Raw genomic sequence first — 23,998 nt, 5'->3', positions numbered from 1 at the left:
CGCAGGTGTTTATTGTAATAGCTTAGGAAATTTTATTTCTGCTTTTATTTTGATTGCGTGGTTAGTAATATAGGGAGTGATAACCATGAATTGAACGTAGATCACCTAATTACAAGATAAATGTCATCGAAGTTAACCATATGATTGTGCACCCACACACCTTTAGGGTAATCCCTCTTGTTGCCTGTTGCCTTATAATTCTGTTGCCTCTAAGTATACTAAATAGTCAAGTCCCTCGATTCCGAGGATACCTAAAGCAATGTTGCATGTTACCTTCAAAGTTATTGAAACTCCCTCGAGGTTGCCTTATAAAGAATAATTGTCCCTATTGCTAAGGTATCCTCGCATGATGCTTAAAAAGACAAAATGACTATTATATCCTTCCCTTAGACTACCTGCCCTCTTTATGGCAAGGGACAGTCTTGTGGCGAACGATAATTTCTCGATGACCCTTCACATCCAATTGAAAGACTTCCTGCCCTCTCATGGTACGGATAGACCCTTTCGCCCGAAAAGCTAAAAGAACGATTTTCAAAACTTAGGGTAGTTGCTATTAATTGCTTGCTCTTTTTCAAATTCAAAATCTTTTCCCACTTCTTTTCAAAGAATATTTTCAAAAAGACTACGCTTATTTACAAGCTAAAGTTCTTCTTCGAAATCTTTTCTTATTCAAAAAATTTTCAAACAAACAATTCAAACAAAGTGAGCTAAGCAATTAAGAGCCCATGGATAACCATGGATGCAAAGGGTGCCTTACACCTTCCCTTTGTATAACTTACCCCCCGAACTCAAAATCTTTTTAAAAGGTTTTTTTCTGTTCTTTTAGCCTTTCTAATTGGATAAAATAAAAGTCGGTGGCGACTCTTGCTATCCGCACATTTCAAATAAGGTCAGTTCACCGTATTACACACACTATATGGTATATTACTCGCAATGAGCGTTTTCACTAAAATTTGAACAAAAATTTGATTGAGTAATTTTATCGAACACTTGGTGATCGATATTTTAATTAACCTTAGTTTTTGTTCAACAATGGAAATAGACGAAAACAAAGGAAAACAAGATAAAGTAAAAATGATAAGGAACACGATATTTGTTTAGGAAGTTCCTCTATCGTCCTCGCAGGAGTACGTCTGCCCCTAATTTCAAATGAAATTAGGAAAGTTTTATTAGATTGAAAAATGTTTAACAAGGATAGAAAGTACCAATCACCAACTACACACATGCAGTAAAATTGAATACAATTCGATCCTCCCCTTGATTCAAGTTGAATCAAGTCATTGTCTATGATCTTCACCGATCAAGACCTAGATCATTCCTTTCTCAATCCTCCGGTTGTAGCAAGTTTGTTGAGCGGATCTTCAATCCCTCAATCCCTTATGCACGGTTGAATTGATTACCAAAGCGAATCGATTGTCAAAAACCTTCGAGCAAAATCTTTGATGAAGAAGGAAAAACCCTAAGGTTTTATACAAGAAACACCCTCAACAATCTTCACTCGAACAAGATGAATGTCTACCGTCGAATCTCGAACAAGACAAATATCTACCGTCGAACCTTATCAACACACGTTCCTTACTTTGATCGAGAAAGATGATTATGTGTGATTCTCGATCAATAAGCGAAAGGTTGAAGATGAGAAGAAGCTGAGTCTATCTTTCACGTTTCTTGTTGAAATGCTTGAGAATGATCACTTGAGTATTTATACCACATACAATGCATAGGCCAAAATGAAAACAGCAGAAAACCAAATTTATTAGCGACAGGTCGACCTGCTCTCTGCATAGGTCGACCTATTGAATGTATTGCACCTGAAAATGAGCCATGTGTGACACTTGCGTCGACCTGAAGGGTCGGCGTGCGCATTCCCGTGGGTTCCCCAAAATGATATGCGTCGACCTAGTCACTCAATGCGTAGACGCATTTTGCTTTTTCATTTGAATTTCAAAGAGTGGATGCGTCGACCTGAAGAGTGAGCGTGCGCATACCCGAGATAACACAAAGTTCCATGCGTCGACCTATTCATGTGATGCGTCGACGCATTCAGCCCTTACATAGAATTTTTCAGAAGCAGCTTGAAGTAGGTCGACCTGTTGTATCTATGAGTCGACCTATTAGTGTCTTGTAGCAAAAAATACTTGTCTTGGTTGCATTTTCTCGGTTTCTAAGTTTCCACTTAAGTTGTAGTTGATTCACAATGTTTTGACATCATGAAAACTACACCTTGCCCTCACAGATTGCATATCCTCTTTCAGCCCCAAATCAAAAATTGTTGAGAATCAGAGGAGACAGGGGGCGATGGAGAACTCTAATGAAGATGGAACGGCATGTTCCAGTGTTTTTGCGACTGATTCATATGTGGCAAGATGTATTAGAAGAATGCTTGGGTGCCTTAATTCTGATGTGGCGGCGGTGGTGTGGAATAAAGCTCGAGCTCTTGGTATCATAGGTGGGGGATCGGTTTCACATCAAATTGAAGCTATTAGGAAATTGGATGAAGCAGCTCATAGAGTCAGAGCCTCAAAGGATGCATCTAATAATTTGGTGTCCCAATGATTGTTCTTTCCTACAATTTGAGGGGGTGTGGGAGTGCAGCCAAGAGGAAGTGCCTTCGTGATCTCATTCGTTCTGTTCAGGTTGATATTTGCTTTATTCAAGAATCTAAATTGTGTAACTTTGATTCTGTGAATGTTCAATCCTTGTGGGGGGAGAGTGATATGGAGTGGAGTGCTAATTGGGCTGTGGGGAGGTTTGGAGGTATTATCACGATGTGGAAGGTTGGTTTATTTAAAGTGCTCTATAGCTTCACTGGTGATGGTTTCTTGGGGATTGCGGTGAATTGGAAAGGGAAGCGTGTGTACGTGGTTAATGTTTATGCTCCGCGCACCCTTGATAAGAAGAAGGAGATGTGGAAGAGTATGAGGGAGATGCGATATAGATTTCAAGAGGGAGAGTGGTACTGTTTTAGGGGTGATTTCAACGTCGTGAGTAATAGAGGGGAGCGATTAGGCATTGGTGTTCAGATTAATGGTGGAGAAATTCTGGGTTTCAATGAGTTCATTTCCGCCATGGAGCTTATTGACCTTCCGGTTCTAGGCAATCGCTTCACTTGGTTCAATTTGGCTGGAACTGCTTGTAGTAGGATCGATAGGTTCTTGGTTAGTGAGGGGCTTTTGGAGCTTTAGGGGATTGATAGGCAGGTTGTGGGGGAGAGAAGCGTTTCTGATCACTGTCCTATCTGGCTTAATGGGGTGGTGAAGAACTGGGGTCCCAAGCCTTTCAAGCCGTTTAAATGCTAGCTCAATCATGAATGTTTTAAACCGTTTCTGAAGGACAGTTGGAAGTCTTTGTCCAATATTCATGGCAGACCCGGGTATATCTTAAAGGAGAAGTTGTCTAAGCAGAAGAATATGATCAGGACTTGGAACAAGGAGGTGTTTGGTATTTTAGATTTAGATGTCAACAAAGCTATTAGTAGTCTGAATAAGCTGGATTCAATGGTGGCTGACATGGAGAGGAGCACTTGTGTTGACGTGAGTGAAGCCAGGGGTGTAGCCTCTAAAGCTATGTGAGAAGCGGTTAACTTTAGAGAGAGTATTTTAAGGCAGAAATCGAGATGCAAATGGTTAGCTGAAGGTGATGCGAATTCCAAGTACTTCCACAGGGTTATGAAAGGTAGACGGAGGAGGAATAACATAGTTGGGCTGAGTTCTGCAAGGGGTGATTTGTCGGAGGTGGAGGATATTAGATCTAAAATTATGAATCACTTTGCGAATAGATTCGTGGAGAGTGAAGAGATTCGTCCGTTGCTTGATGGTGTGTCTTTCAATTGTTTAACTGCCGAGGATTGTGTCTATTTGGAGGCTCTGTTTTCTCTTGAGGAGATTAAGGATGCAGTGTGGCTCAGGGATTGCGAGAAAAGCCCAGGACCTGACAGTTTTCCATTGAGCTTCCTGAAATTCTGTTGGAGTTTCGTAGGCCAAGAAGTTATGAGGTTTGTCCAAGACTTCCATAGAAGAGGTAAATTGCCCAAGGCAATTACGGCTTCGTTCTTGGCGTTAACTCCAAAAATTAATAATCCTCAAAGGGTGGAAGAATTCAAGCCCATATGCCTCATTGGTTGCCTTTATCGTTTGCTGTCTAAATTATTGGCTGGAAGGCTGAATAAGGTGATGGGGAAACTGGTCTCTCCAACTCAAACGACGTTTATCGAAGGTAGGCAAATGATGGATGGAGTTGTTGTGTTGAATGAGATTGCTGATTTTGCGAGGAGGAATAGAAGAGAATGCTTGATTCTGAAAAACGATTTTGAAAAAGCATACGATTGTGTCTCTTGGAGTTATCTAAAATACATGTTCAAGCGAATGGGGTTTGGGAGCAAATGGTGTGGGTGGATGGAAGCGATGGTTTTCTCAAGTAATATCTCTGTGCTCGTGAATGGCTGTCCAACAGCGGAATTTGCAGCTTCTCGTGGTCTCCGGCAGGGGGATCCCATGTCCCCGTTTCTTTTCCTTCTTGCCACTGAGGGTCTGTCTGGTTTAATGTGGAACGCAAGAGAGGTTGGGGGTTTCCAGGGGTTTCATTTCAACCAACAGATTTACGTTGAGCTGTTGCAATTCGCGGATGATACGGTAATGCTGTGTTGGGAATGTAGATAATCTGCGGTGTATCAAAGCAGTTTTAAGGGGTTTCGAACGTGTGTCCGGTTTGAGCGTTAATTTCAACAAATGTAGGCTATACGGTATCAATGTTGGGGATGATGCTTTACTTGCAGCTGCTAATTTCCTTCCTTGCGCGATTGGCAGCATGCCGTTTCTGTTTCTGGGCCTTCATGTAGGTGCTAATCATAGGAGAAAAGATACTTGGAAGCCGGTTTACAACAATTTGAAAAAAAGGGTAGCTTCTTGGCAGGGCAAGCATATCTCTCTCGGTGGCAAGGTAACACTTTTAAATTTGGTCCTTAACAATATTCCGATTTTCTAGTTATCTTTCTTCAAAGCTCCTAGGGTGGTGTGGGAGGAAATCATTAGAATTCAACGCTCGTTTCTGTGGGGTAAACCGAAGGAAGACAAAAGGAGGATGGCGTGGGTTAATTGGGACAAAGTTTGTTTGTCCAAAGAAAATTGAGGTTTGGGTGTGAAGAATATTGAATTGTTCAATATTGCTTTAATCAGTAAGTGGGGCTGGCGTTGTATTGCAGACAGGCAGTGTGTGTGGTCTGATATTATGACGTTTACACATGGCAATAGTGAGCATTGTATCCACGACGAGATTTCGAATTATAGTTTGAAAAAAACTTCTCTCTGGTGGCGCGATATTAGAGCTGTTTGTAGGAGTCAAAGAAATGATCAATTTTGGTTTTTAGATGCTGTGTCTCGTAATGATGATGGTTCGGTTGAGTGGGGCAGCGGCAACGAGGAATTTTCAGTCAAAGACGCGTATAAAAGATTGTATGCAACGCTGAGTGGGGTTAATAGTTTGGGGGAGTTCAAGGTGCATGCTATTCATAATGTGTGGAGGGCAAAGGTTCCTGAGAATATCAAATGCTTCGAATGGCGGTTTATTCTTAATAGTATGCCTACTAGAGATGAATTACGGCGAAGAGGTGTTCTTCATGGAGGGGATCAAGTGTTATGTCCTTTATGTAACAGTGCTACTGAACATAAAGAGCACCTGTTCCTTATGTGTGTTGAGTCCGACAAGGTTTGGAAGATGGTGCTCCGATGGCTGCTAGGAGAAGACATGGATATTGGAATAGGAAACTTGGAGCTTGATGTTGTAGAGCGTTTTGATGATTGTTTGGAGGTGTGTGTGCGTGCGCCGTTTGTCTACTTTTTCTGGTTGTTAATTTCTTGAAATATTTGGAGAGCTAGGAATGATTTGATTTTTTCCAATAAGGCGTGGGATGTGTCGGGGGTGGTGAATTGTATTAAATCAATGGGATGGGAATGGTTTTCGTTTATTGCTAACAAAGGTCTTGAGTGTGATCGGGGCATTTGGTTGGCTAACCCGTCTAGCTTGGTGGGCTTTTAGTTGGGTTTGCTTTGGGTTGTTGTGTGTTTTTCTTTTGTATTGGGTTGACACCCCTTGTGCTTTTTAATATAAAGTTGTTTATAAAAAAAAAGATAGAAAACGATTATCATATTTATAGGCAGGGTCGGAGCCAGAGATTTTGAGTTGTGAGGGTAATATATTTATGTAGTGTAATAAAAGAGTGTTTATTTTTTAAAGCTTAAATATATATCATATGTATATTTTTTTATGAGATTTAATTTTAAAAAATATTTAATAATTTTGTAATTTTATTTGTGTAATTTTCTCAATGTTATTATAAACAAAATTATTTATCTATCTATCTCTTTTTATATATAAATATAAATAATAATGATATGAATAGTTGTTTGCCATCTTTGATGATAATGTTGTAATGACATAATCTTATTTTTGAAATTTTAATTAAGAATTATTTTGAATTTAAGCATAAAACCAACTCGTCTCTATTTTAGGAGGACATATATGATTTTTAAAATAAAAAACTTACTATCATTTAGAATGAAACCTTAAATAATTATTCATATACCATATGAATTTATATTTATAACAAAAATACTCTTTTAATTAGTTAATGAGTTATTTTATTTTAATTAAATGTTTTTTTATCAATGGTTTGATTAGTGTATGTATATAATAGCACTCATATATTTTTTAGAAAACATATATAGTAGGGGCAAGTGACCACATTCCAATGCATCTAGCTCCGTCCCTGTTTTATAGGTAAAAAAATGAAATTAAAGACAAATATAAGAAAATGAATAATATTAATAATTTTATATATAATAATTAAGATTAAGGATAATTTTGAAATAAAGTATGAAGACATTGACATAAAAAAGACAACAACTTTATTATAATTATTATTACACAAAGTTATAGAAAATAATTTTGCATTTTGGGCAATGAAACACAATTGTTAAGTTTTAAATATTCAAAAGTAAAATAATAAAAACTGCTGAACTATAACATTCTGGTTTATAAAACCACGCTCTTGTTGCATTTCAAGTTACTTTTTTCCAATAAATATGTAGTAATATTATTTGGTTCATGGTGCGGATTCTCCTTATTAAAACCAGTATAATTACAATTTAGAAATAAAGGTATTGCTGCATCTTCTAATAGTACATAATTTTACATAATAAGGTATATGATCCATGTTTCACAATTTTAACATGACATGGAATGTTAGTAAATTTCACCACATTAGAAATTAGAAGCAGGAAGTAGAATTTGGAAGAAAATGAAAAAGTAAATCAAGCAATTTTATTTGAGATACTTGCTATAGTTTAAAAACATACCAGTTACAACTTACTATTATTGGCAAAATGAGAGCCCATTATGTAGTGCAATTATTATTTTTAATTCATTTTGTTTTGTTATTTATTTGAAAAGTGGAGGGTAAAATATACTTAAAAAAGGTAATTCTAAAATAATCTATTCTCTTTATCTCTTTATCTATAGTTAGATATAATGGAAAATAGATTTAAACGTATGTAGAGAGAACATTTGTAAATTTTATTGTCGAAATAGTTGATAAGATGGAGAGTAGACACATAATTAAAGATAGAGAAAGATCTAGAAAAAATATTAAAGAAACTATAATTAAAGATTTCGAGATTAGTGAATTTGGGGAATTTGATTCTAATCAATCTCAATGACTGAAATAAGAGTCAGTTGTTGTTGTCTTCTTCGTCCTATGTTATTAACATATTTTTCTAATTTAATTAATAAATAAGTTTAATTTTTGAGGCAAATCATCATATTTTAAACATATTGTCAAACAAGTATGTTATTCATACACTCATATTGTATGCCTACACCCAATTCACTGTTCACAAATATCGTGAATACTGATATGAAGAGTGAATAGTGATATGGATAGTAACGTGAACAGTGGTCGTAAATAGTAATATGAACAGTGCATAAATAGTGGTAACACAAAATTGGTTAATTGAGTGTAAAAAGTTGGTTAATATAGTTTATTGTTTGGTTAATAACGGTCCAGATATTAAAATTAATTTTTTAATAGTAAAACAAAGTTGATTAATGATGTAAAACGTTGGTTAATAAAAGGATGAAGTTGGTTAATAAACGCTCAGATATTAAAAATAATTTAGTTAAATAAATTTGGTTAATAAAGTGAAAAATATTGGTTACTGTAGTCATGAAGTTGGTTAATGTAAAATGTTAGATATTAAAATATTTTTTAATAGTAAAATAAAATTGGTTAATAAAATGTAGAATGTTGGTTAATCAAGTGATGAAGTTGGTTAATCACATCGTTTTTATATCAGTCTTCTTTAATTCAAAAAGAATATTAAATTTTTTTTTAATAAATACGGTATAGTGTATGTTCCTTATGGACCTTTAAATCGTAATGATCATGTCTTTTCTTCGATTTGGAAGGGCGACGTTCCTTTAAAAGTGAAAGCTTTTAGTTGAAGGTGCTTTCTAAATAGGATCCCAACAAAGGATATGCTAGCTCATTGGGGAATTCTTTCTTCTTCTTCTTTCTCAAATCTTGATTGTGTGATTTGTGAAGTTTTTCCCGAATCTCTGGCGCATGCTATTTTAGGTTGTCATAAGGTGGACGCGGTTTGGAAGGAAATGGCTAGGTGGTTGGGAATGCTTTTTGTTCCGTCGTTAGATTTAAAAGAAAGTTTCGAGAATTGGTGTTCTTCTTGTCGTCAATTGAATATCAAAAATAGTAAGGTAGGAAGTGTGTGGCTTGTTATAGTTTGGAGCATTTGGTTGTGTAGAAGCAGTATCATTTTTAATGATGATGTTTGGAATGCGAGGGACGTCGTTTGGGGTTGCAAAGCCTTGATTTTGAGGTGGTATTTTATCGGGAAAATTACTCAATCCAATCGTAACTTCTATGAATTTAGGAAAAACCTTTTGCTATATTTAACCTAGGATTCATTTGGCGGGTAATTTTTTCTTTCGTTTCCAGCTTGTTCTAGCATTGCTTTGTAATCTTAGTTATTGAACTTTTGTTCACATTCAATATATTTCTTGATAACAAAAAAAATAAACACTTAGTTTTTATGATTATGTTGGATTTTCCATGTTCTTAAAACAATATCCAAACAATGCACTGCTTACATCTTTTTTATGATTGTAGATAAATTTTAAAAATCCTAAGGTCAATATTAAATCTCAAAATTATAATTATATTCTAGCATGATGAATGTCTTGTTGTCTAAAATTTTAAATATAGTGGCCCATAGGCTATTCAAGTTTTTCCATTGTATCAATGACATTGAAATACACCTATATTAGAGTACAAGATGTTGTTCACATAAAATAGGAATGTTTTTTCCGTAAAGCTTTATAATAGCTATAATGGACAAACAGATAAAGAATATGACAGTCTCACATGCATGGTTGAGATGGATCCATTGGAATCTAACGGAGTAAGGGACTGTCTAGAGATTGTGTGGTGGAAAATGTGGCACTATGCACATGATCTGTCTATAAATTACTATGTGTAACAATGAACTAATGCAACACAACACACCATAATATTAACCTAGCTAGCTTTCAATTCATTCAAGCATTATGGCTTATGTTAAGCTCTCTCTTTTGCCTCTCTTCTTGCTTGCCACATTAGGTATGTCTTCGATCTCTATTTTTTTTCTATATTCTATTAGTTATTGGAAAAAGAAAGATAGAATATATATATATATATATATATATATATATATATATATATATATATATATATATATATATATATATATATATATATATATATATATATATATATGTGGTAGTGCATCCGTGTAAATTAATTTTGCATCATCATTCAATAGAATTATAACATTTAGTCTATATCATAAGTATTTTAAAATTAAAAAAAAAAAAAAGTGATTTAGTGGAATACACGTCGTATACTCTTTTTTCTCGTATATGTATTGTGTATATATTAATTGATTGACAGTGTAAAAATACTTTAGACTATCACTGTCACTGCATACTCTTTTTTCTCGTATATGTATTGTGTATATATTAATTATATTTTCAAATTATCTTTGACATCACCATTTGCAGTAATAATGTTTCCGATGAAGAAGGTAGAGGCAGATTGTAATGACAAGATTTGTAGTTTTCAACGGTCAACATGTGGTGCTGGTTGTTTATGTTTACCCGGGATTGATTATTGCATGAACCTATCATTAGTTATGAAGATAGTGAAGAAACACCCTAAATTATGTGAGTCTCATGCAGACTGCACAAGAAAGGGAAGTGGGAACTTCTGTGCTTATTATCCAAATTCGGATGTTAAATATGGCGTGTGTTTTGACTCTAACTCTCATGCAGAAGCCTCATTCAAGAATGCCCTTAGCTCTGAATTCTCAAACTTGTTGAAGATGCCCTCAGAAGTTTCCACTTAATATGTACATCAAAAACCATCCATGCATGCATGGTCTCTCTATCTACTTAAATAAAATTGTTTCATATGTCTTTGTTTCCAAGTATGGTTGGATTTCTTAGACATTTTGAGTTCAAAAATAATATATGCATGTGTATGGGGTATGTACTTCTATGTTATTAGTTTGTAAGTAATGCATAATTAAACTCTGATATTTATTTGTGTATTGGTTGGTCACTCGGTGTATGTTCAAATATTAAGTCTAAATAAAATTTGTGTATTTGTTGGCGTTTGTCGGAGAAATCGGACCCCTGCTTGGCGAAATTCCGAGTTGGTTCACTCGGAAAGAATCTTCTCTCGTGACGCGACCAGAGGGGTGTAATTGTGGAACCTACCAGCCGGTCCTTTGTAGTCACGGAACCTGTCTTCTTTTTTCTTTTCTCCTCCCCAAGGAGATGTCGAGGGGTCTTCAGATCTAAAGGACTTCGCGCTCTCTTGGTATCGAGAATCTCAGACATTGTTCGCCGCCTCCTTTTCCTTATATTGAATGTAAGTCTGGGCCTTGAGGAGGAGGGCGTCCAGGGTTGCGGGATTCTCGATGCCATCTGCTTTGCCGAAGTCGTTGCAAGGGCGTAGACTGCGTTCGTGGAGGTACTTCTTCATGTCGTCGATCGTAGAAACCTAGACTGCTTCCTTGTTGAACCTCTCGATGTATGCTCGTAGAGATTCATCCTTCCCCTGTATGATTGCTTCTAACGATACCTCCGAATTCAGGTGACGACGAGAAGTCGTGAAGTCTCTAGTGAAAGTTTTCCCCAACTGTCTCCAAGATGTGATGGATCAGTCGGGCAGACTCTTGTACCAGACCATGGCCCCTTCCTCAATGTGGTGGGGAATAGCTAGCACTTGATGGATCCCATGACGCCACAATAATCGAGTAGTGCGTCGATGTTTTTGATATGTTCGTTAGGGTCGGTGGTACCGTCGTACGTGCCCAAAGGGGGAGGCTTCTCCAGCCCCTTGGGTAGTCGGGTTGCCATGATGTCTAGGGATAACAAGCCTTAGGGTTCGTCGTCGTTGCTGGAATTGGGAGATCAGGTTGCCATGATGTCTAGGGACAACGGGCCTTAGGGCTCGCCGTCGTTGCTGGAACTGGGATAGCGGACAGGAGGTGCGCGATGTCTATGATCTGGGCGGGGAGACGGGCTTTTTGATGATCTTTTGGAGGGTTTGCTGAGTCTCTACTCGTGGATTTTCTTTAGGTTTCTTGGACGTGGGGGAGAGCTGATTCTGGCGAGGAGAGTTGCGAACACGCTTCTTCGTAATTGGGGCTTCTTGCTCCCCTCAGTTTGAACGGCGCTCCCTGGGTCGTGGAGAGGGACTCCGGGAATGTCTTCGGTGTCTTAGTTTTGGGCTGGATCGTGGATCTGGGCCCAAAATACGTGACTGTCAGGATTCTAGGAGTATATTTAGGAACTCTAGGAATCTGCTCGAAACTAGGCGTTGGTCTGGCAAAGATGTACTTTTGGGCGGTAGAAGTGCCCAGCGAGCAGAGGGGTACTTGTCCCCGACGGGAGAGTAGAGCGGATGTCTTGCTACTGGCACAGATGGAGGTATGGCTGGAGACAACGATGGTATACTGTCCTCATCCCATATAAAGGCGTGTCCTTGATAGATGGGCGGGAGAAAAAGGGTCTTCTTTTGCCTTCAGTTGGTTGGCCCAAGGCCATTGGGTCGTTCTGGGTGTAGAAGTGGATTGAGCCATGCCTAGCCATTGGGCCAGTCCGGAACAATTTCGAAATAGGAGGCACCTCCTTTATAATAGTCAAATAGCCAATTCCTCAAGTGACAAATGGAAGGTTTTGATACATAGTCATTATCAACCATTAAGGCACCGTCTCGATCGATTGTAGGCTTCATAAGGTGAAACCAATCGATTATGTAGTAGAAAAATGCCTATAGTTGATCAGACAATTCTTGGTTTAATTGGCTATGAAAACTACTTATCACCACGAATGGGAGAAGAATTTAACCACGGTTTGTGAGGGAAAGTCTATACATTTCACTACGGTAAGAATGTTCAATCGTATTGAAAAGTGGAATAGTAATGGATTAAAGATAGTTTAGGGAGGTTTTTCCAAGATTTGACATGTAGTGGTGTGTACTAAATGATTGGTGCGTAATAATAAGTTGTTTACCGGATCGTCAACAAATGTGAAAGAGGTGGTTAATAAGAGTATTCACTGCCACAATTTTAACCTATAAATGCACCAATCTAATAGCGCTTTTTATTAAAGTTGTCGATGCACAAAAAATACTCAAGTGAATGAATGCTCGAAATTACAACAAGAGTCGCCACCGAAGTTTTTTTTTAATAGGGAAAACATCGATAAAACTCTAAAAGAACAAAAATATTTCATCGCAACCAAATTCAGGTTCGGGACTCGATTATGCACGGGAAGGATATTATAACCCCTCATATCCGTTGTACTCAACGGAAACCATTTACTTAGTTTTGCGAATAAGAGTGTTAACTTACGTTATTTGATTTCTTCTAATTATTGCGGGATATTTATAAAAAAAAAGGTAAAAAATAAGTTTTCTTATTAGGGTGTTTGACGAGACATTGAATCTCGCTCCTACGTATCCCGAAGTGCAGTGTGGATCTCAAAGCGACGTAGTTGTTAGTAGCAAATGAGTGTTGTTTTCTTGATTTTAGTGAACGATGTTTAGGTCGCATTCTAGTGGTTAAACGTTACTTCTTGCTCGCGTGTGGGAAGACTGAAGCGTTTGTTTTGATTCGCGTTGAAGTGGATAAAACATCTTTCGTTTATTGAAAAGTATAGATAAACAAAATATAATTAAATCTCATGATAATTGTGAAGAAATATAAATGTAGGAACAAAATATTGCATAATATCAATATTACTGTAATTTTGTATCCTTTTTCTGTTAAAAGTATTTTCTCTTACATTATTTTGCCTATGAGTTTGTCACAATTAGTGAAAATAGGAAAGGTGGACCCATGGTGATGGGTCAGTGTCTAGTAAGGGAAATTTCGCTGTGGTCCATGTATATATTGATTCGTAAAAGCTAATATTGAGAACATCTAGAGAAAGAATTCAAGAAACTCACATGGTCATGTTAAAGACTCCAGCATGTTTAATAATCCTTGCTTCAATAAATATTCACTCATTGGTCAAAGAAAAGGCAGCAATATACAATACTTAGATATAATTTTATAGATATGATTTGTATTATTTTTCAATGGAAATATGACAAATGTATAATTTTTTTTAAAATATATATAATTTTCTTCTATTTTGACATTTTAAATAATATTAAAATACAGTTATCATATTTTCATTGACAAATAGCATAAACCACGGCTAAAAGAGTTATAGGTAAATTTTCTCCATTTACATACTCTCTCATCTTTTAAATATAAATAAAAGATCAAAATATATTTATTTCAATTTTAAATAAAATACATTTGAACTTTTTATTTATTTAAAATTAAGACAATATATCAAAAAAAGTCATAAAAAACAATAATTTACTCACGAAACTTTAATCTAAATAGCTCATGCCAATAGAGGACAACATCTTTTTGGCCTCATACGTTCGATTGGGAAGAACATTATCATCTGGTAGCATATCTTTCATAAGGGCTAATAACTCTGTGAAACTTTTATCCGACCATCCATTGTCCGCCTTTAAGTTGTACAACTTTAACACCGCAGACAATCTTGTGAATTTTGTACAACCATCATACAACGGTTTCTCTGCATCGCTTACCAACCTCTCGAACATTTTGGGACAATCCTCAAGATCTTCTTCAAACGCTTCTGCAATCTCTTCGACTCGATCATAATCATATGTGTCTGTGCAATCGTCGTTTGAAGCATACTTCGTATTACACCTCGACTGAACATTCCCGTTACTTTTCTCACCATGCAATGTCCAACATGTATAACTTCTATCAATTCCAAACCGTAGTAAATGCGATGCCAACTGATTCCCGTCAACCTTACCCCCATAACAGCAACCCAAGCAAGGACACGCCATTCGAATCAGGTCTTCGGCGTGCGCAACCGCAAACTTAACAAATTCCCATACCCCTTTCTCGTACTCTTTCAACAATCGGTTTGAATTCATCCATGTCTTATCCATGTCTTAATTAAGCTAAACAAAAACGATGAAACTTTCACTCTTCACAAGTAACCCCTATAGCGAATTCAATTCATAAAGTTAGTAAGTGCATCACTTAACGATTAACGAAACTGACATCAAGAATATTCCACATGTCGGAATAATGAGTATTACTTAATATAATCTAAAAATCAACTATTAGTATTCAGTCCCCTTCTACTTTTTAAGGTATTCATGGTCATTTTGGAAAATTTAAATTTTGGGATCGACCGCTATGCATCACTATCCCCCACTTTTGGGATCAGACGCTATGCATAACTATTCGGGAATGATTACTATAATTCAAACTCTAGAAACATGCCAATATGAAATATATCTAAATCGGTAAATTCTCACACGTGTGGAAACATACCTTTTGACGAGGTCCTACACGCCGAAAATGTATCCCTCTTGGACTATCTTGTTAGCAATAATCTGTCAAATGAAGAGGAACTAATTAAAGTGCGACTAATTAAAGTGGAGAAGTAAGCAACTAATTAAGCGCAAACGATCCATCATAGCAGTTCATTCAAATCACAACTAATTACTTTGACGAAAGAGATTCAGAAACTATAGCAAAAGAATAACTAATTACCTTTAAAGAAACTATAGCAAACGAATAACTAATTACCTTTAGAGAAATTCAGAAACTTCTGGAACCACACACCGTAAGCTAATCTGATGTCTCTAGTGATGTTCTTTTAAAAAATCTTTAATATCCCCTGAAAAATAAAATTTAGAACAATTAGCCTTATATACATCCTGCGAATATGTATAATTGATTACGAGCCTCTTTTATACAATGAATCCAAATGGGACAGCACTACGGGAACAAAATGAATGACATAACATGACTAAGAAAATGATCTGAAACCAAACTAATCATCACCCAGATGTTATAGCAAATCTAGATACATAGTACCGCAAGGTAAATCAAAGCTTAACACCTACTTAGAAACCGGGGCAGCAACTACGCATGTCAAAACATCGTCGTGAAAACGACCACAAATCATAGTCGAGGTATACAAATGGAGAAATCAAGGTGGAGCAATTATATCTCATGAGAAAACAACAATTTAGCATGTATTTTCATAACGGGCAGCATTAATGTCTAACGAGAAAGCACACAAAAAGTTGTCGCAAAAGCGAGCAAATACGATACCATCACACTAGCATTAAAGGCTTTAGGTGTTAAAACAATGTCAATGGTCAATATAAATATGATCAAGATAAAAGCTTCATGAACATATTAATATGACAGTAGAGAAGTCAAGTATGCATTAAGTTGAAATTAAGTCACATTGTACGAGCAAAACAAAATACGGGACATCATCGAATTTACACAGGGAATGCTCGAAAGGTCGAGCCAAAATCGCACGAACATGCTACAATACTCACCAATTATCAACACAACCACATATAAAATGGGCATCAACTAAATCGTGATTTACATTCCGAAAATGTGGAAATAACATAAACATTCATACAATTACACAATTACGAGTAAGTTTTGAATAATTATTCCATGCTTGTATTCACCTTAACTTGTCAGTAGGCATTGTACTTTGAAATGAACATTCAAAATCAGATGTACAAATTTAGTGTGCACATTTGTTTTTCCTTTTACTAATATCAGAAAACTTAGAAAAATTATAGAAACAATATGGTGGATAAAACTCAGTAGCAAGGTTTGGTTTAAATCAGTGGGAGAAATATGAATGAAATGAAAACTAAAAAAGTGGGAAGACTTTACCTGAACAAGTAAACCCTACAATCCCAATTCTGTGTAAGCAGAAGCACAGAACGGCGTAACAGCGGCGGCGGCTAGTTGGTTTGGGAGTGAGAGAGACGACGACGGAGGGTTTGAGACCACGACGGAGGGAGTGAGGGCGAAGAAGCGCAGAGAGTACGTGAGCGAGAGGAAGAAGAAGATGTACGGAGGGAGTTTTGTGTTTCTGCAAAAATAGCGTTCACGTGTTCACTTTTATGAAATATAAATTTTAAAAAGGGCTACCAGAGCGCTTTTCAAAAGCGCTTTCATACACCCCCCCTATACCAACGCTTTAATACCAAAAGCGCTTTCGTAACACCCCCTATAAGAGCGCTTTCAAAAGCGCTTTTGTAACATTACCTATAAGAGCGCTTCAAATAAACGCTTTCATAACACACCCTTTAAAAGCGCTTTTAAAAAGCGCTTTCTTTTCCCCCTATAAGAGCGCTTTTCTAACGTGATTTTTAATTTTGTTTTTAGCCAAACCTACGAAAACGCTTTTGGGTAAAAGCGCTTTAGTAGGTGTGCTGCTAAAATTCAAATTTGGCGTAGTGTATATCTAACACCTTAAAATGAGAGCCTAATCCAAACAACAATAATGATGCAAGATGATGAAGATGGAAATATTTTGGTTGAGAAACTCAAAATCAGATTCAAACTTTTTAAAAAATAAATCTTAACATCAATATTAAATTCTAAAATTATATTATATTTTAGCTCAATATAAAAATATATATTTAGTTTTTTTTTTTTAATAAGACCTCATATATTGCAAAAGAAACAAAGTCCGGATAAAAAAAAAAAACATAGAACACAATCCTAAAAAAAAAGGAGTGACAAAACCAACTCCCTTAATAGGATGTGAACCTGTAACAAGTATAACAACACAAATCTAGTCTATTACTTACAAAATCTTTCTTTAATCCTAAAGGAATGGACTCAAAAATGGTTAGAGAAGACATGTTAATTCCTAAGTTAGCTAAAAAAGCTGCACAGGTGTTGCCTTCACAGAAAATATATATTTAGTTCAATTTTAAATTAACTATATTTTTAATTTTCAAGTTATATTTAAAGTTGAGAAAATATATTTAAAAAGTCATAAAAAAACAAAATAATTAATTTACCCAGATTTGATGTTCTGCACAGATCTCACAGCCTAAATTAAGGGAGTTGGATTCCCTACCTTTGTTTTCTCCCACTCAAATAATTTATTTTATTCATTGATTCATATTCATTTTACACTAAAGGAATAAAAAAGTCCCAACTAGCAAAGGTAGTCAATCTTATCCCTAGGATGAGAGTATAATCCAAACAATAAGGATGTAAGATGATGAAGATAAAAATATTTCAGTTGAAAAATTCAACAAAATTCAAAATCCTTTTTAAAAAAATCCTAAGGCTAATATTTTTAAAAAGAATTTTTTTTTTTAATAAGCAATTGAATATAAAATATCGCACTAGGGGTGCAACCCTTACAACGAGAACACATTAGATAGATTTGTTATAAAGTAATGGCAATTTATACCAATCAAAAAAATTTATCCTACTTGGAAGTTCCTTGTTACTTGCCTATCTCGATGAAAAATACATGATGTTTGATATCACCTCATCGAAGCTAAAGATACCGTCATCAAAAATCATTGTGTTTCTCATATTCCAAGTACACCAAATTAAAGCTATCCATATTGTATTTAGATTAACTTTAATGTTAGTGTTTTTCACCTTTTCTTGAATGCTCCCAAAACTCTTGAACTCCTCTAGAGAAAAATTCAAATCATTCCCCAACCACATATAAATTCTATTCCACACCGCCTTTGTGACATAGCATTGGTGAAAAAAGATGATCCAAAGTTTCCGAGTGGTTTGAACAAAAAAGGCAATCTATGGAAGTAAGAATAGGCACACCTCTATTGACGAGTTGGTCTTTTAGCGGGAGCCTATTGATGAGGAATCTCCACACAAAAATCTTGATCTTTGCATTGATGAGAAATTACTTAGTATGCTATTCAAACGACAATTCGGATCAAGGTTTTTCGATAAGGGGCTGTTTCGATTATATTAACAAAGCCCATGTTTTTTTCGGTCTGACGAATAAGTTTGATAAAGCTCTTGTTTCAATTTGGAAGATGGATGTTCCTCACAAAATAAAAGTTTTTGGTTGGAGGTGTTTTATCAATAGGCTTTAAACTAGAGATTTACTTGCTACTCGAGGTATTTTTAACCAATCTAGTGATATCAGGTGCGTTCTTTGTAGAGGTGTTCTCAAATCTTCGATTGACTCTCTATTATTGTGTCGTATTTCTGGATTGGTGTGGAAGGAGATTGCCGAGTTGATTGATTTTGTGAATTTTGAGGTAGATGGTTTCAAGGGTAGTTTTTTGAGGTGATGCTTGTTGTGCAAGTCCAAAAACGTTAAAAAAGGAAAAGAAGGTTGTGTTTGGTTGGCAACTTCTTGAAGCTTATGGATTCTTAGAAATAGTATCAATTTTAGAGAGAAAGATTGAAACGTTTTGGATGTCGTTTGAAGTATCAAAATCTTACTTTAGAGATGGTCTTACATAGAAAATATTACACATTCCAATTGTAACTTTTATGATTTTAAATTAAAAAAAAAAAACATATGTTTTGTCTTTCTTAAATTGCAATAGGGGTGTAATCATTCTTTTCCAAATTTTGTCTCATCTTTTTGTAATTTGGTTGAAAAACCTTTGTTCTCTCTTTATTGAGTCTTGCTTACAAACAAAAAATGAAGCATCCCAACCATTTAATATGTTTTTTTGATAAGCCAACAAAAATAATTAGACACGAGAACAATTTCCTCTTCATCTTAGAGTAAACAAAAATAAATTTTTAATTCTATTCTATAAAAGAATTTGATTATAAATATTAACAATTTATTTTAAACATAAATAATTTATATTAAACCCTGAATTTGCAGGTTTCATCCTTTTAATTCAACTAACAATACCAGTTGATATATCTCATCCAAAAAAAATTCTAAATTATTCAATCTAGATCTCTTTTTTCATCTCAAATCCAAAAATTCATCAACCAAAATTTAGAAATTCATCGACTAGAAACTGTTTTATTTTGTTACTATTAAATTAGTAACCTATGTCGGCAAGCATAACTTTACATAGTAAGAGAAATCTATACAATAACAAAAAAGAAGGGATTACTATCATTTTGTCTCAGTGCATGTGTGGTGGAAAATGGGCACTATATACATGATTTTTGTGTATAAATTACAACATGTAACACCCATCTACTAGCTACTACTTTCTATTCATTCAAGCATTATGGCTTATGCTAAGCTATCTCTTTTGCCTCTCTTCCTGATCACCACATTAGGTATATCTTTTATCTTAACTTTTTTTCTACATTCTATTAGTTATTAATTTTTTTTTTGGTTTATTACTACCGGTTTAGTCCAGTTCGGAAGTCAGTTGTATAAAATTATCTTTGAAAACATTATTTGCAGTAATAATGTTTCCGACGAAGAAGGTAGAAGCAGATTGTGACAAGCTTTGTAGTTTTCAAGAGTCAGAATGTGGTGATGGTTGTTTATGTTTAATCGGGATTGATTATTGCTTAAGCATATCATTAGTTATGAAGACGGTGAAGAAACATCCTAAATTATGTGAGTCTCATGCAGACTGCACAAGAAAGGGAAGTGGGAACTTCTGTGCTTATTATCCAAATTCAGATATTAAATATGGCGTGTGTTTTGACTCTAGCTCTCATGCAGAAGCCTCATTCAAGAATGCTCTTAGCTCTGAATTCTCAAACTTGTTGAAGATGCCCTATAAAGTTTCCATTTAATATGTACATCAAAAACCATTCATGCATGCATGCATGCATGATCTCTCTACTTAAATAAAATTGTTTCATATGTCTTTGTTTCCAATTATGGTTGGATTTCTTAGACATTTTGAGTTCAAAAATAATATATGCATGTGTATGGGATATGTATTTTTATGTTATTAGTTTGTAAGTAATGCATAATTAAACTGTGATGTTTATTTGTGTATTGGTTGGTGATTGTGTTTATCTTTCTCTTTTCTTTGTCAACTTTTAAATTAGAGTCTTAAATAATAAATGGGTTTGGACCGTAGAAAATTAAACTACTAAATCATATAATTTTTAATAAGTTCAAGCCTTTTTTAAAAATTAACAATAAATTTAAGTATGGTACTTAAATTTAGTAAAAAGAAAAACGTTAGATGATCAAGAACAAATACAATAAAGAAGATGTGTAAGACATTATTAACACTTTTAAAAAATAATAATAAACTACTAATTTTTTTTCAAAAGGAATTTCTTAATAGAGAGTACATTTATAAAAAAAAAAAAAAAACGCGCCCTAAGTCAAAGGAGAAAAAATTTTTAGAAATACATATGTATACATTAATCTAAAGATTTATCTCCAAATTTTTTCAAAAACGCACAAGAATTCCTTCTTCTTCACTTCTAAAATCACAACTCTAAACCATTATATTTCTCAAATTTTTTCAAATCACATTCTCTCAATAATTCAAGCAACTTCAAACCTTTTTCCATCAACACCAACGTAGTAACAGGAAGTCCCGAGGCCGAAAAAACTTTATTTAGACTTATTTTGACTTTGTTGTGTACTCTGAATTTATTACTTAGTCATTTTTTGCATATCAGTTGTATTATCTAATTCATCATAGTATACATTTACTATATTGTCAATTTTATCTGAGCATCACTAAAACAAACTTAAAATTTACTTTTTAGAGTGGTTACAGATATGCATATCTCTAGATTCTATCTAGTGTGTATTGGGAGATGCATCTTCGAAATAAATTTGAAAAAATATACTGGTTGTATATATTGGTTTTAATGTTTTGGGTGAAGAAAAATGTGTGTTCTGAAATGTATCTTTGGAATCCGAGGGGCAATTTTAAAGTTTTATAGTGTTTTTCAATCACATAGGAAGTATTAACAAATTCCATTTTGAAATAATATATATATATATTATTTAAAAATATAAAAACATATTTAATAAATAACGGTCTGACATAGGTTGAACCTCAATTCGATCTTTAAATCTCAAACTCTTAAGTATATCAGGTTTAATAACTGGTTGATTAGAATTGTTATATCGCAATGCACGTTGGAGAGAGAAAGAATGAGAGAGAGAGAGAGAGAGAGAGAGAGAGAGAGAGAGAGAGAGAGAGAGAGAGAGAGAGAGAGAGAGAGAGAGAGAGAGAGAGAGAGAGAGAGAGAGAGATGAAAAGCAAAACAATAGAACTGTTATTATTAAAGAGATATGTGAAACTGATGTAAAGTAAAATGAACTAATTCTCCATCTGTTGTGACTTCATCATCACCAACCACTTCACAATCTTAAAGCCTTGTTGAAAGAACTCTAGTTCTTCGAGGTCTTTGGCTTATGCTAGCCACACCCTCTTCAACCTCGACTATGTCCGAAATGTCAGCAACTGCGTCGACTTCGACCTCATCGGTTTCTTTGTCGATGCCATAACTCATCAAAGGCTTGTTAATTGCATTACCAGAATTTCAATACCAGAATGAGTTGTCATCAATCACAATGTCTCAACTCATCACAATAGTCTCATTAATAGGATTGAATATCATGTCTTTTTCATAGGTTCATTTTTGTCATCAAGCTTCCTTTTTCTCGCATGCTTATAACAAATATATCAAAACACCTTCAGATGACTCACTAATGGTTGTTTGTCACTCAATACTTCTCCAAGAACTTTATTATTCATTTTCTTGGTAAGACACTTGTTCAGAATATAGAAGTTGTGGCGACTGCTCCACTCCATACGGATTTTGACAAAATCTTCTACTTCAGCATGTATTTCGCCATATCCAATATGATCCTATTTCTTCTTTCTGCTATTCCATTATATTGAGGCGTATAAGGAACAATCACCTCATAATCAATACTAAATTTGTATAGAATTCTTCAAACATCTTTAATGCAGATTCGCCACCTCTACCTGTTCGAAAACTTTAATCTTGTATTTAAATATATTTATTTTTACTGTATTATCTTAGAACTGTGACGGCAAGCTTTTCCTTACGGTAGAAGAAATGATCTTATCCACAAAATCCAACTGGCACAACTAATTTTTTTGAAGCATATACATTAATTTGTAAATGTGTATGTGGCAAAACATAGAAGATTATAAAATCTTTTTCTTATATATCTATGAATCTTTTTCTTTGATAGTCAAAAGGTTTCGGATAGAAAATTGGATTTAGTTTGGCTAGCTTTAACATGGTGTCTTTGGTTGGTTAGAAACGGTGTGTGTTTTCGTAAGGAGGCGTGGAGTGTGAATAACATCATTTGGAATATCAAGACTTTAATTTAGAGATGGTCTTTTTGTGGAAAAATTATCCATCCCAATTACTCTTATTACGAGTTTTGTAAGGATCCGGTGTATTTTCTCTCGTAATGTAATTGGTTGGTAATTTTTTCTTTTTAGGGCGAGTTTCCGCTCTTGTATACGGGTTGGAGAACCCTTAGTTCTCAAAAAAACATATTGCTTTCTAAAAAAAACATGCAATAATGAACTAATTTAGCACAACACCAACCAAAATTTAAGACATGACAGTGCTATGAATCCAAAGAAGATGATTTAGCAATTGAATGTGTGGTGGAAAATGTGGCACAACACACAGAATTTGTTTATAAATTAATATATGCAAGAACAAACCACACAACACCAACCTAGCTAGCTTTCTAATCATTCAAGCATATATTATGGCTTATGCTAAGCTCTCTCTTTTGTCTCTCTTTTTGTTTGCCATATTATGTATGTTTCCAATCAAGAAGGTAGAAGCAGGTGTTTGTGAAGGATTGTCTTGTGGCAGTGGCATCTTTGAGAGAAAATGTTGTGGCAATTGTGCATGTATACCCCTGAGCAAGATTGTTAAAATCTCGATTTAAAACCTAAACTCTATAGATTTGACGTTTTTAGGTCAGCATTTCGTGTTAAATCGCAGGTAAAAACCTTTTTATGTAAAATCGTGTTCCGAAACAATTTTAAGTGATTTAAATCATTTTGAAATCTGTAAAATCATGTAAAATCGTTGGATTTTACTCTTTGACCTGGTTTTACTCTTTGCCCCATAAAATTTTCTCTATAGATTTTTAATTTTATTCACATTCATATCTTGGTTATAATATTAAAGAATCTTTAACATTAATTTGGAGATGAATTTAATCAAGTCAAATATGAATGTTCTAATGAAGATGATGTTGTAGAAGGATTGAACTTTTGATTAAGTTGAAGATGAAGATGAAAAGATTTGTTTTTTTGAACTTGAAAAACTTATGAAACTATTGTTTTTGGTTTTTTCTTTACCCACCTCCCTATGGGGGTCACCCCCAGCGAAAACTCCACTTTACCCCTGCTTCGGAAATGCATTTCCGAAGTTTTTTTTTAAAATTTTCTCAGACTTCGGAAGTGAATCTCCGAAAACACCTCATGGGGGGTGTTTTCGGAGATGCACTTCCGAAAACACCTTTTTTCAGATTTCAGTGTAATTCAGAAGTGCATTTCCGAATTATGCAGAAGTATTTATTTCTTTTATGCTTTTTCTAA

General features: G+C 34.9%; 3 protein-coding genes across 3 annotated transcripts; all 3 read left to right on the top strand.

The window, feature by feature from the left end:
- Nucleotides 1–2,552: 2,552 nt before the first annotated feature.
- LOC131614006 (uncharacterized) lies at nucleotides 2,553–5,856 on the top strand. The gene is made up of 6 exons (XM_058885636.1): nucleotides 2,553–3,158; nucleotides 3,333–3,568; nucleotides 3,665–4,639; nucleotides 4,734–4,938; nucleotides 4,984–5,107; nucleotides 5,201–5,856. The coding sequence occupies exons 1-6, from the start codon at nucleotides 2,553–2,555 to the stop codon at nucleotides 5,854–5,856; spliced, it is 2,802 nt and encodes a 933-aa protein (XP_058741619.1).
- A 3,670-nt stretch (nucleotides 5,857–9,526) lies between these two features.
- Nucleotides 9,527–10,744, top strand: LOC131611777 (albumin-1-like). Its single transcript, XM_058883661.1, has 2 exons — nucleotides 9,527–9,667; nucleotides 10,108–10,744. Exons 1-2 carry the CDS (start codon nucleotides 9,616–9,618, stop codon nucleotides 10,449–10,451), a joined length of 396 nt encoding a protein of 131 aa, XP_058739644.1. The 5' UTR covers nucleotides 9,527–9,615; the 3' UTR covers nucleotides 10,452–10,744.
- Nucleotides 10,745–19,649: 8,905 nt separating this feature from the next.
- LOC131611776 (albumin-1-like) lies at nucleotides 19,650–20,425 on the top strand. The gene is made up of 2 exons (XM_058883660.1): nucleotides 19,650–19,742; nucleotides 19,873–20,425. The coding sequence occupies exons 1-2, from the start codon at nucleotides 19,691–19,693 to the stop codon at nucleotides 20,211–20,213; spliced, it is 393 nt and encodes a 130-aa protein (XP_058739643.1). The 5' UTR covers nucleotides 19,650–19,690; the 3' UTR covers nucleotides 20,214–20,425.
- The last annotated feature ends 3,573 nt before the right edge of the window (nucleotides 20,426–23,998 follow it).

The sequence above is a fragment of the Vicia villosa genome, linkage group LG6 (genome assembly GCF_029867415.1).
Source record: "Vicia villosa cultivar HV-30 ecotype Madison, WI linkage group LG6, Vvil1.0, whole genome shotgun sequence".
Taxonomy (NCBI): domain Eukaryota; kingdom Viridiplantae; phylum Streptophyta; class Magnoliopsida; order Fabales; family Fabaceae; genus Vicia; species Vicia villosa.
Note: the sequence above shows the minus strand (reverse complement) of the source record. Positions and strands in the feature narration are given on the sequence as shown.

Coding starts and splice junctions, on each gene's coding strand:
- LOC131614006 (XM_058885636.1), top strand. CDS start 2,553: ATGATTGTTCTTTCCTACAATTTGAGGGGGTGTGGGAGTGCAGCCAAG. Junction 3,569..3,664: donor GGTGTAGCCTCTAAAGCTAT/GTGAGAAGCGGT, acceptor GTACTTCCACAG/GGTTATGAAAGGTAGACGGA. Junction 4,939..4,983: donor ATATCTCTCTCGGTGGCAAG/GTAACACTTTTA, acceptor CCGATTTTCTAG/TTATCTTTCTTCAAAGCTCC.
- LOC131611777 (XM_058883661.1), top strand. CDS start 9,616: ATGGCTTATGTTAAGCTCTCTCTTTTGCCTCTCTTCTTGCTTGCCACA. Junction 9,668..10,107: donor CTTCTTGCTTGCCACATTAG/GTATGTCTTCGA, acceptor CACCATTTGCAG/TAATAATGTTTCCGATGAAG.
- LOC131611776 (XM_058883660.1), top strand. CDS start 19,691: ATGGCTTATGCTAAGCTATCTCTTTTGCCTCTCTTCCTGATCACCACA. Junction 19,743..19,872: donor CTTCCTGATCACCACATTAG/GTATATCTTTTA, acceptor CATTATTTGCAG/TAATAATGTTTCCGACGAAG.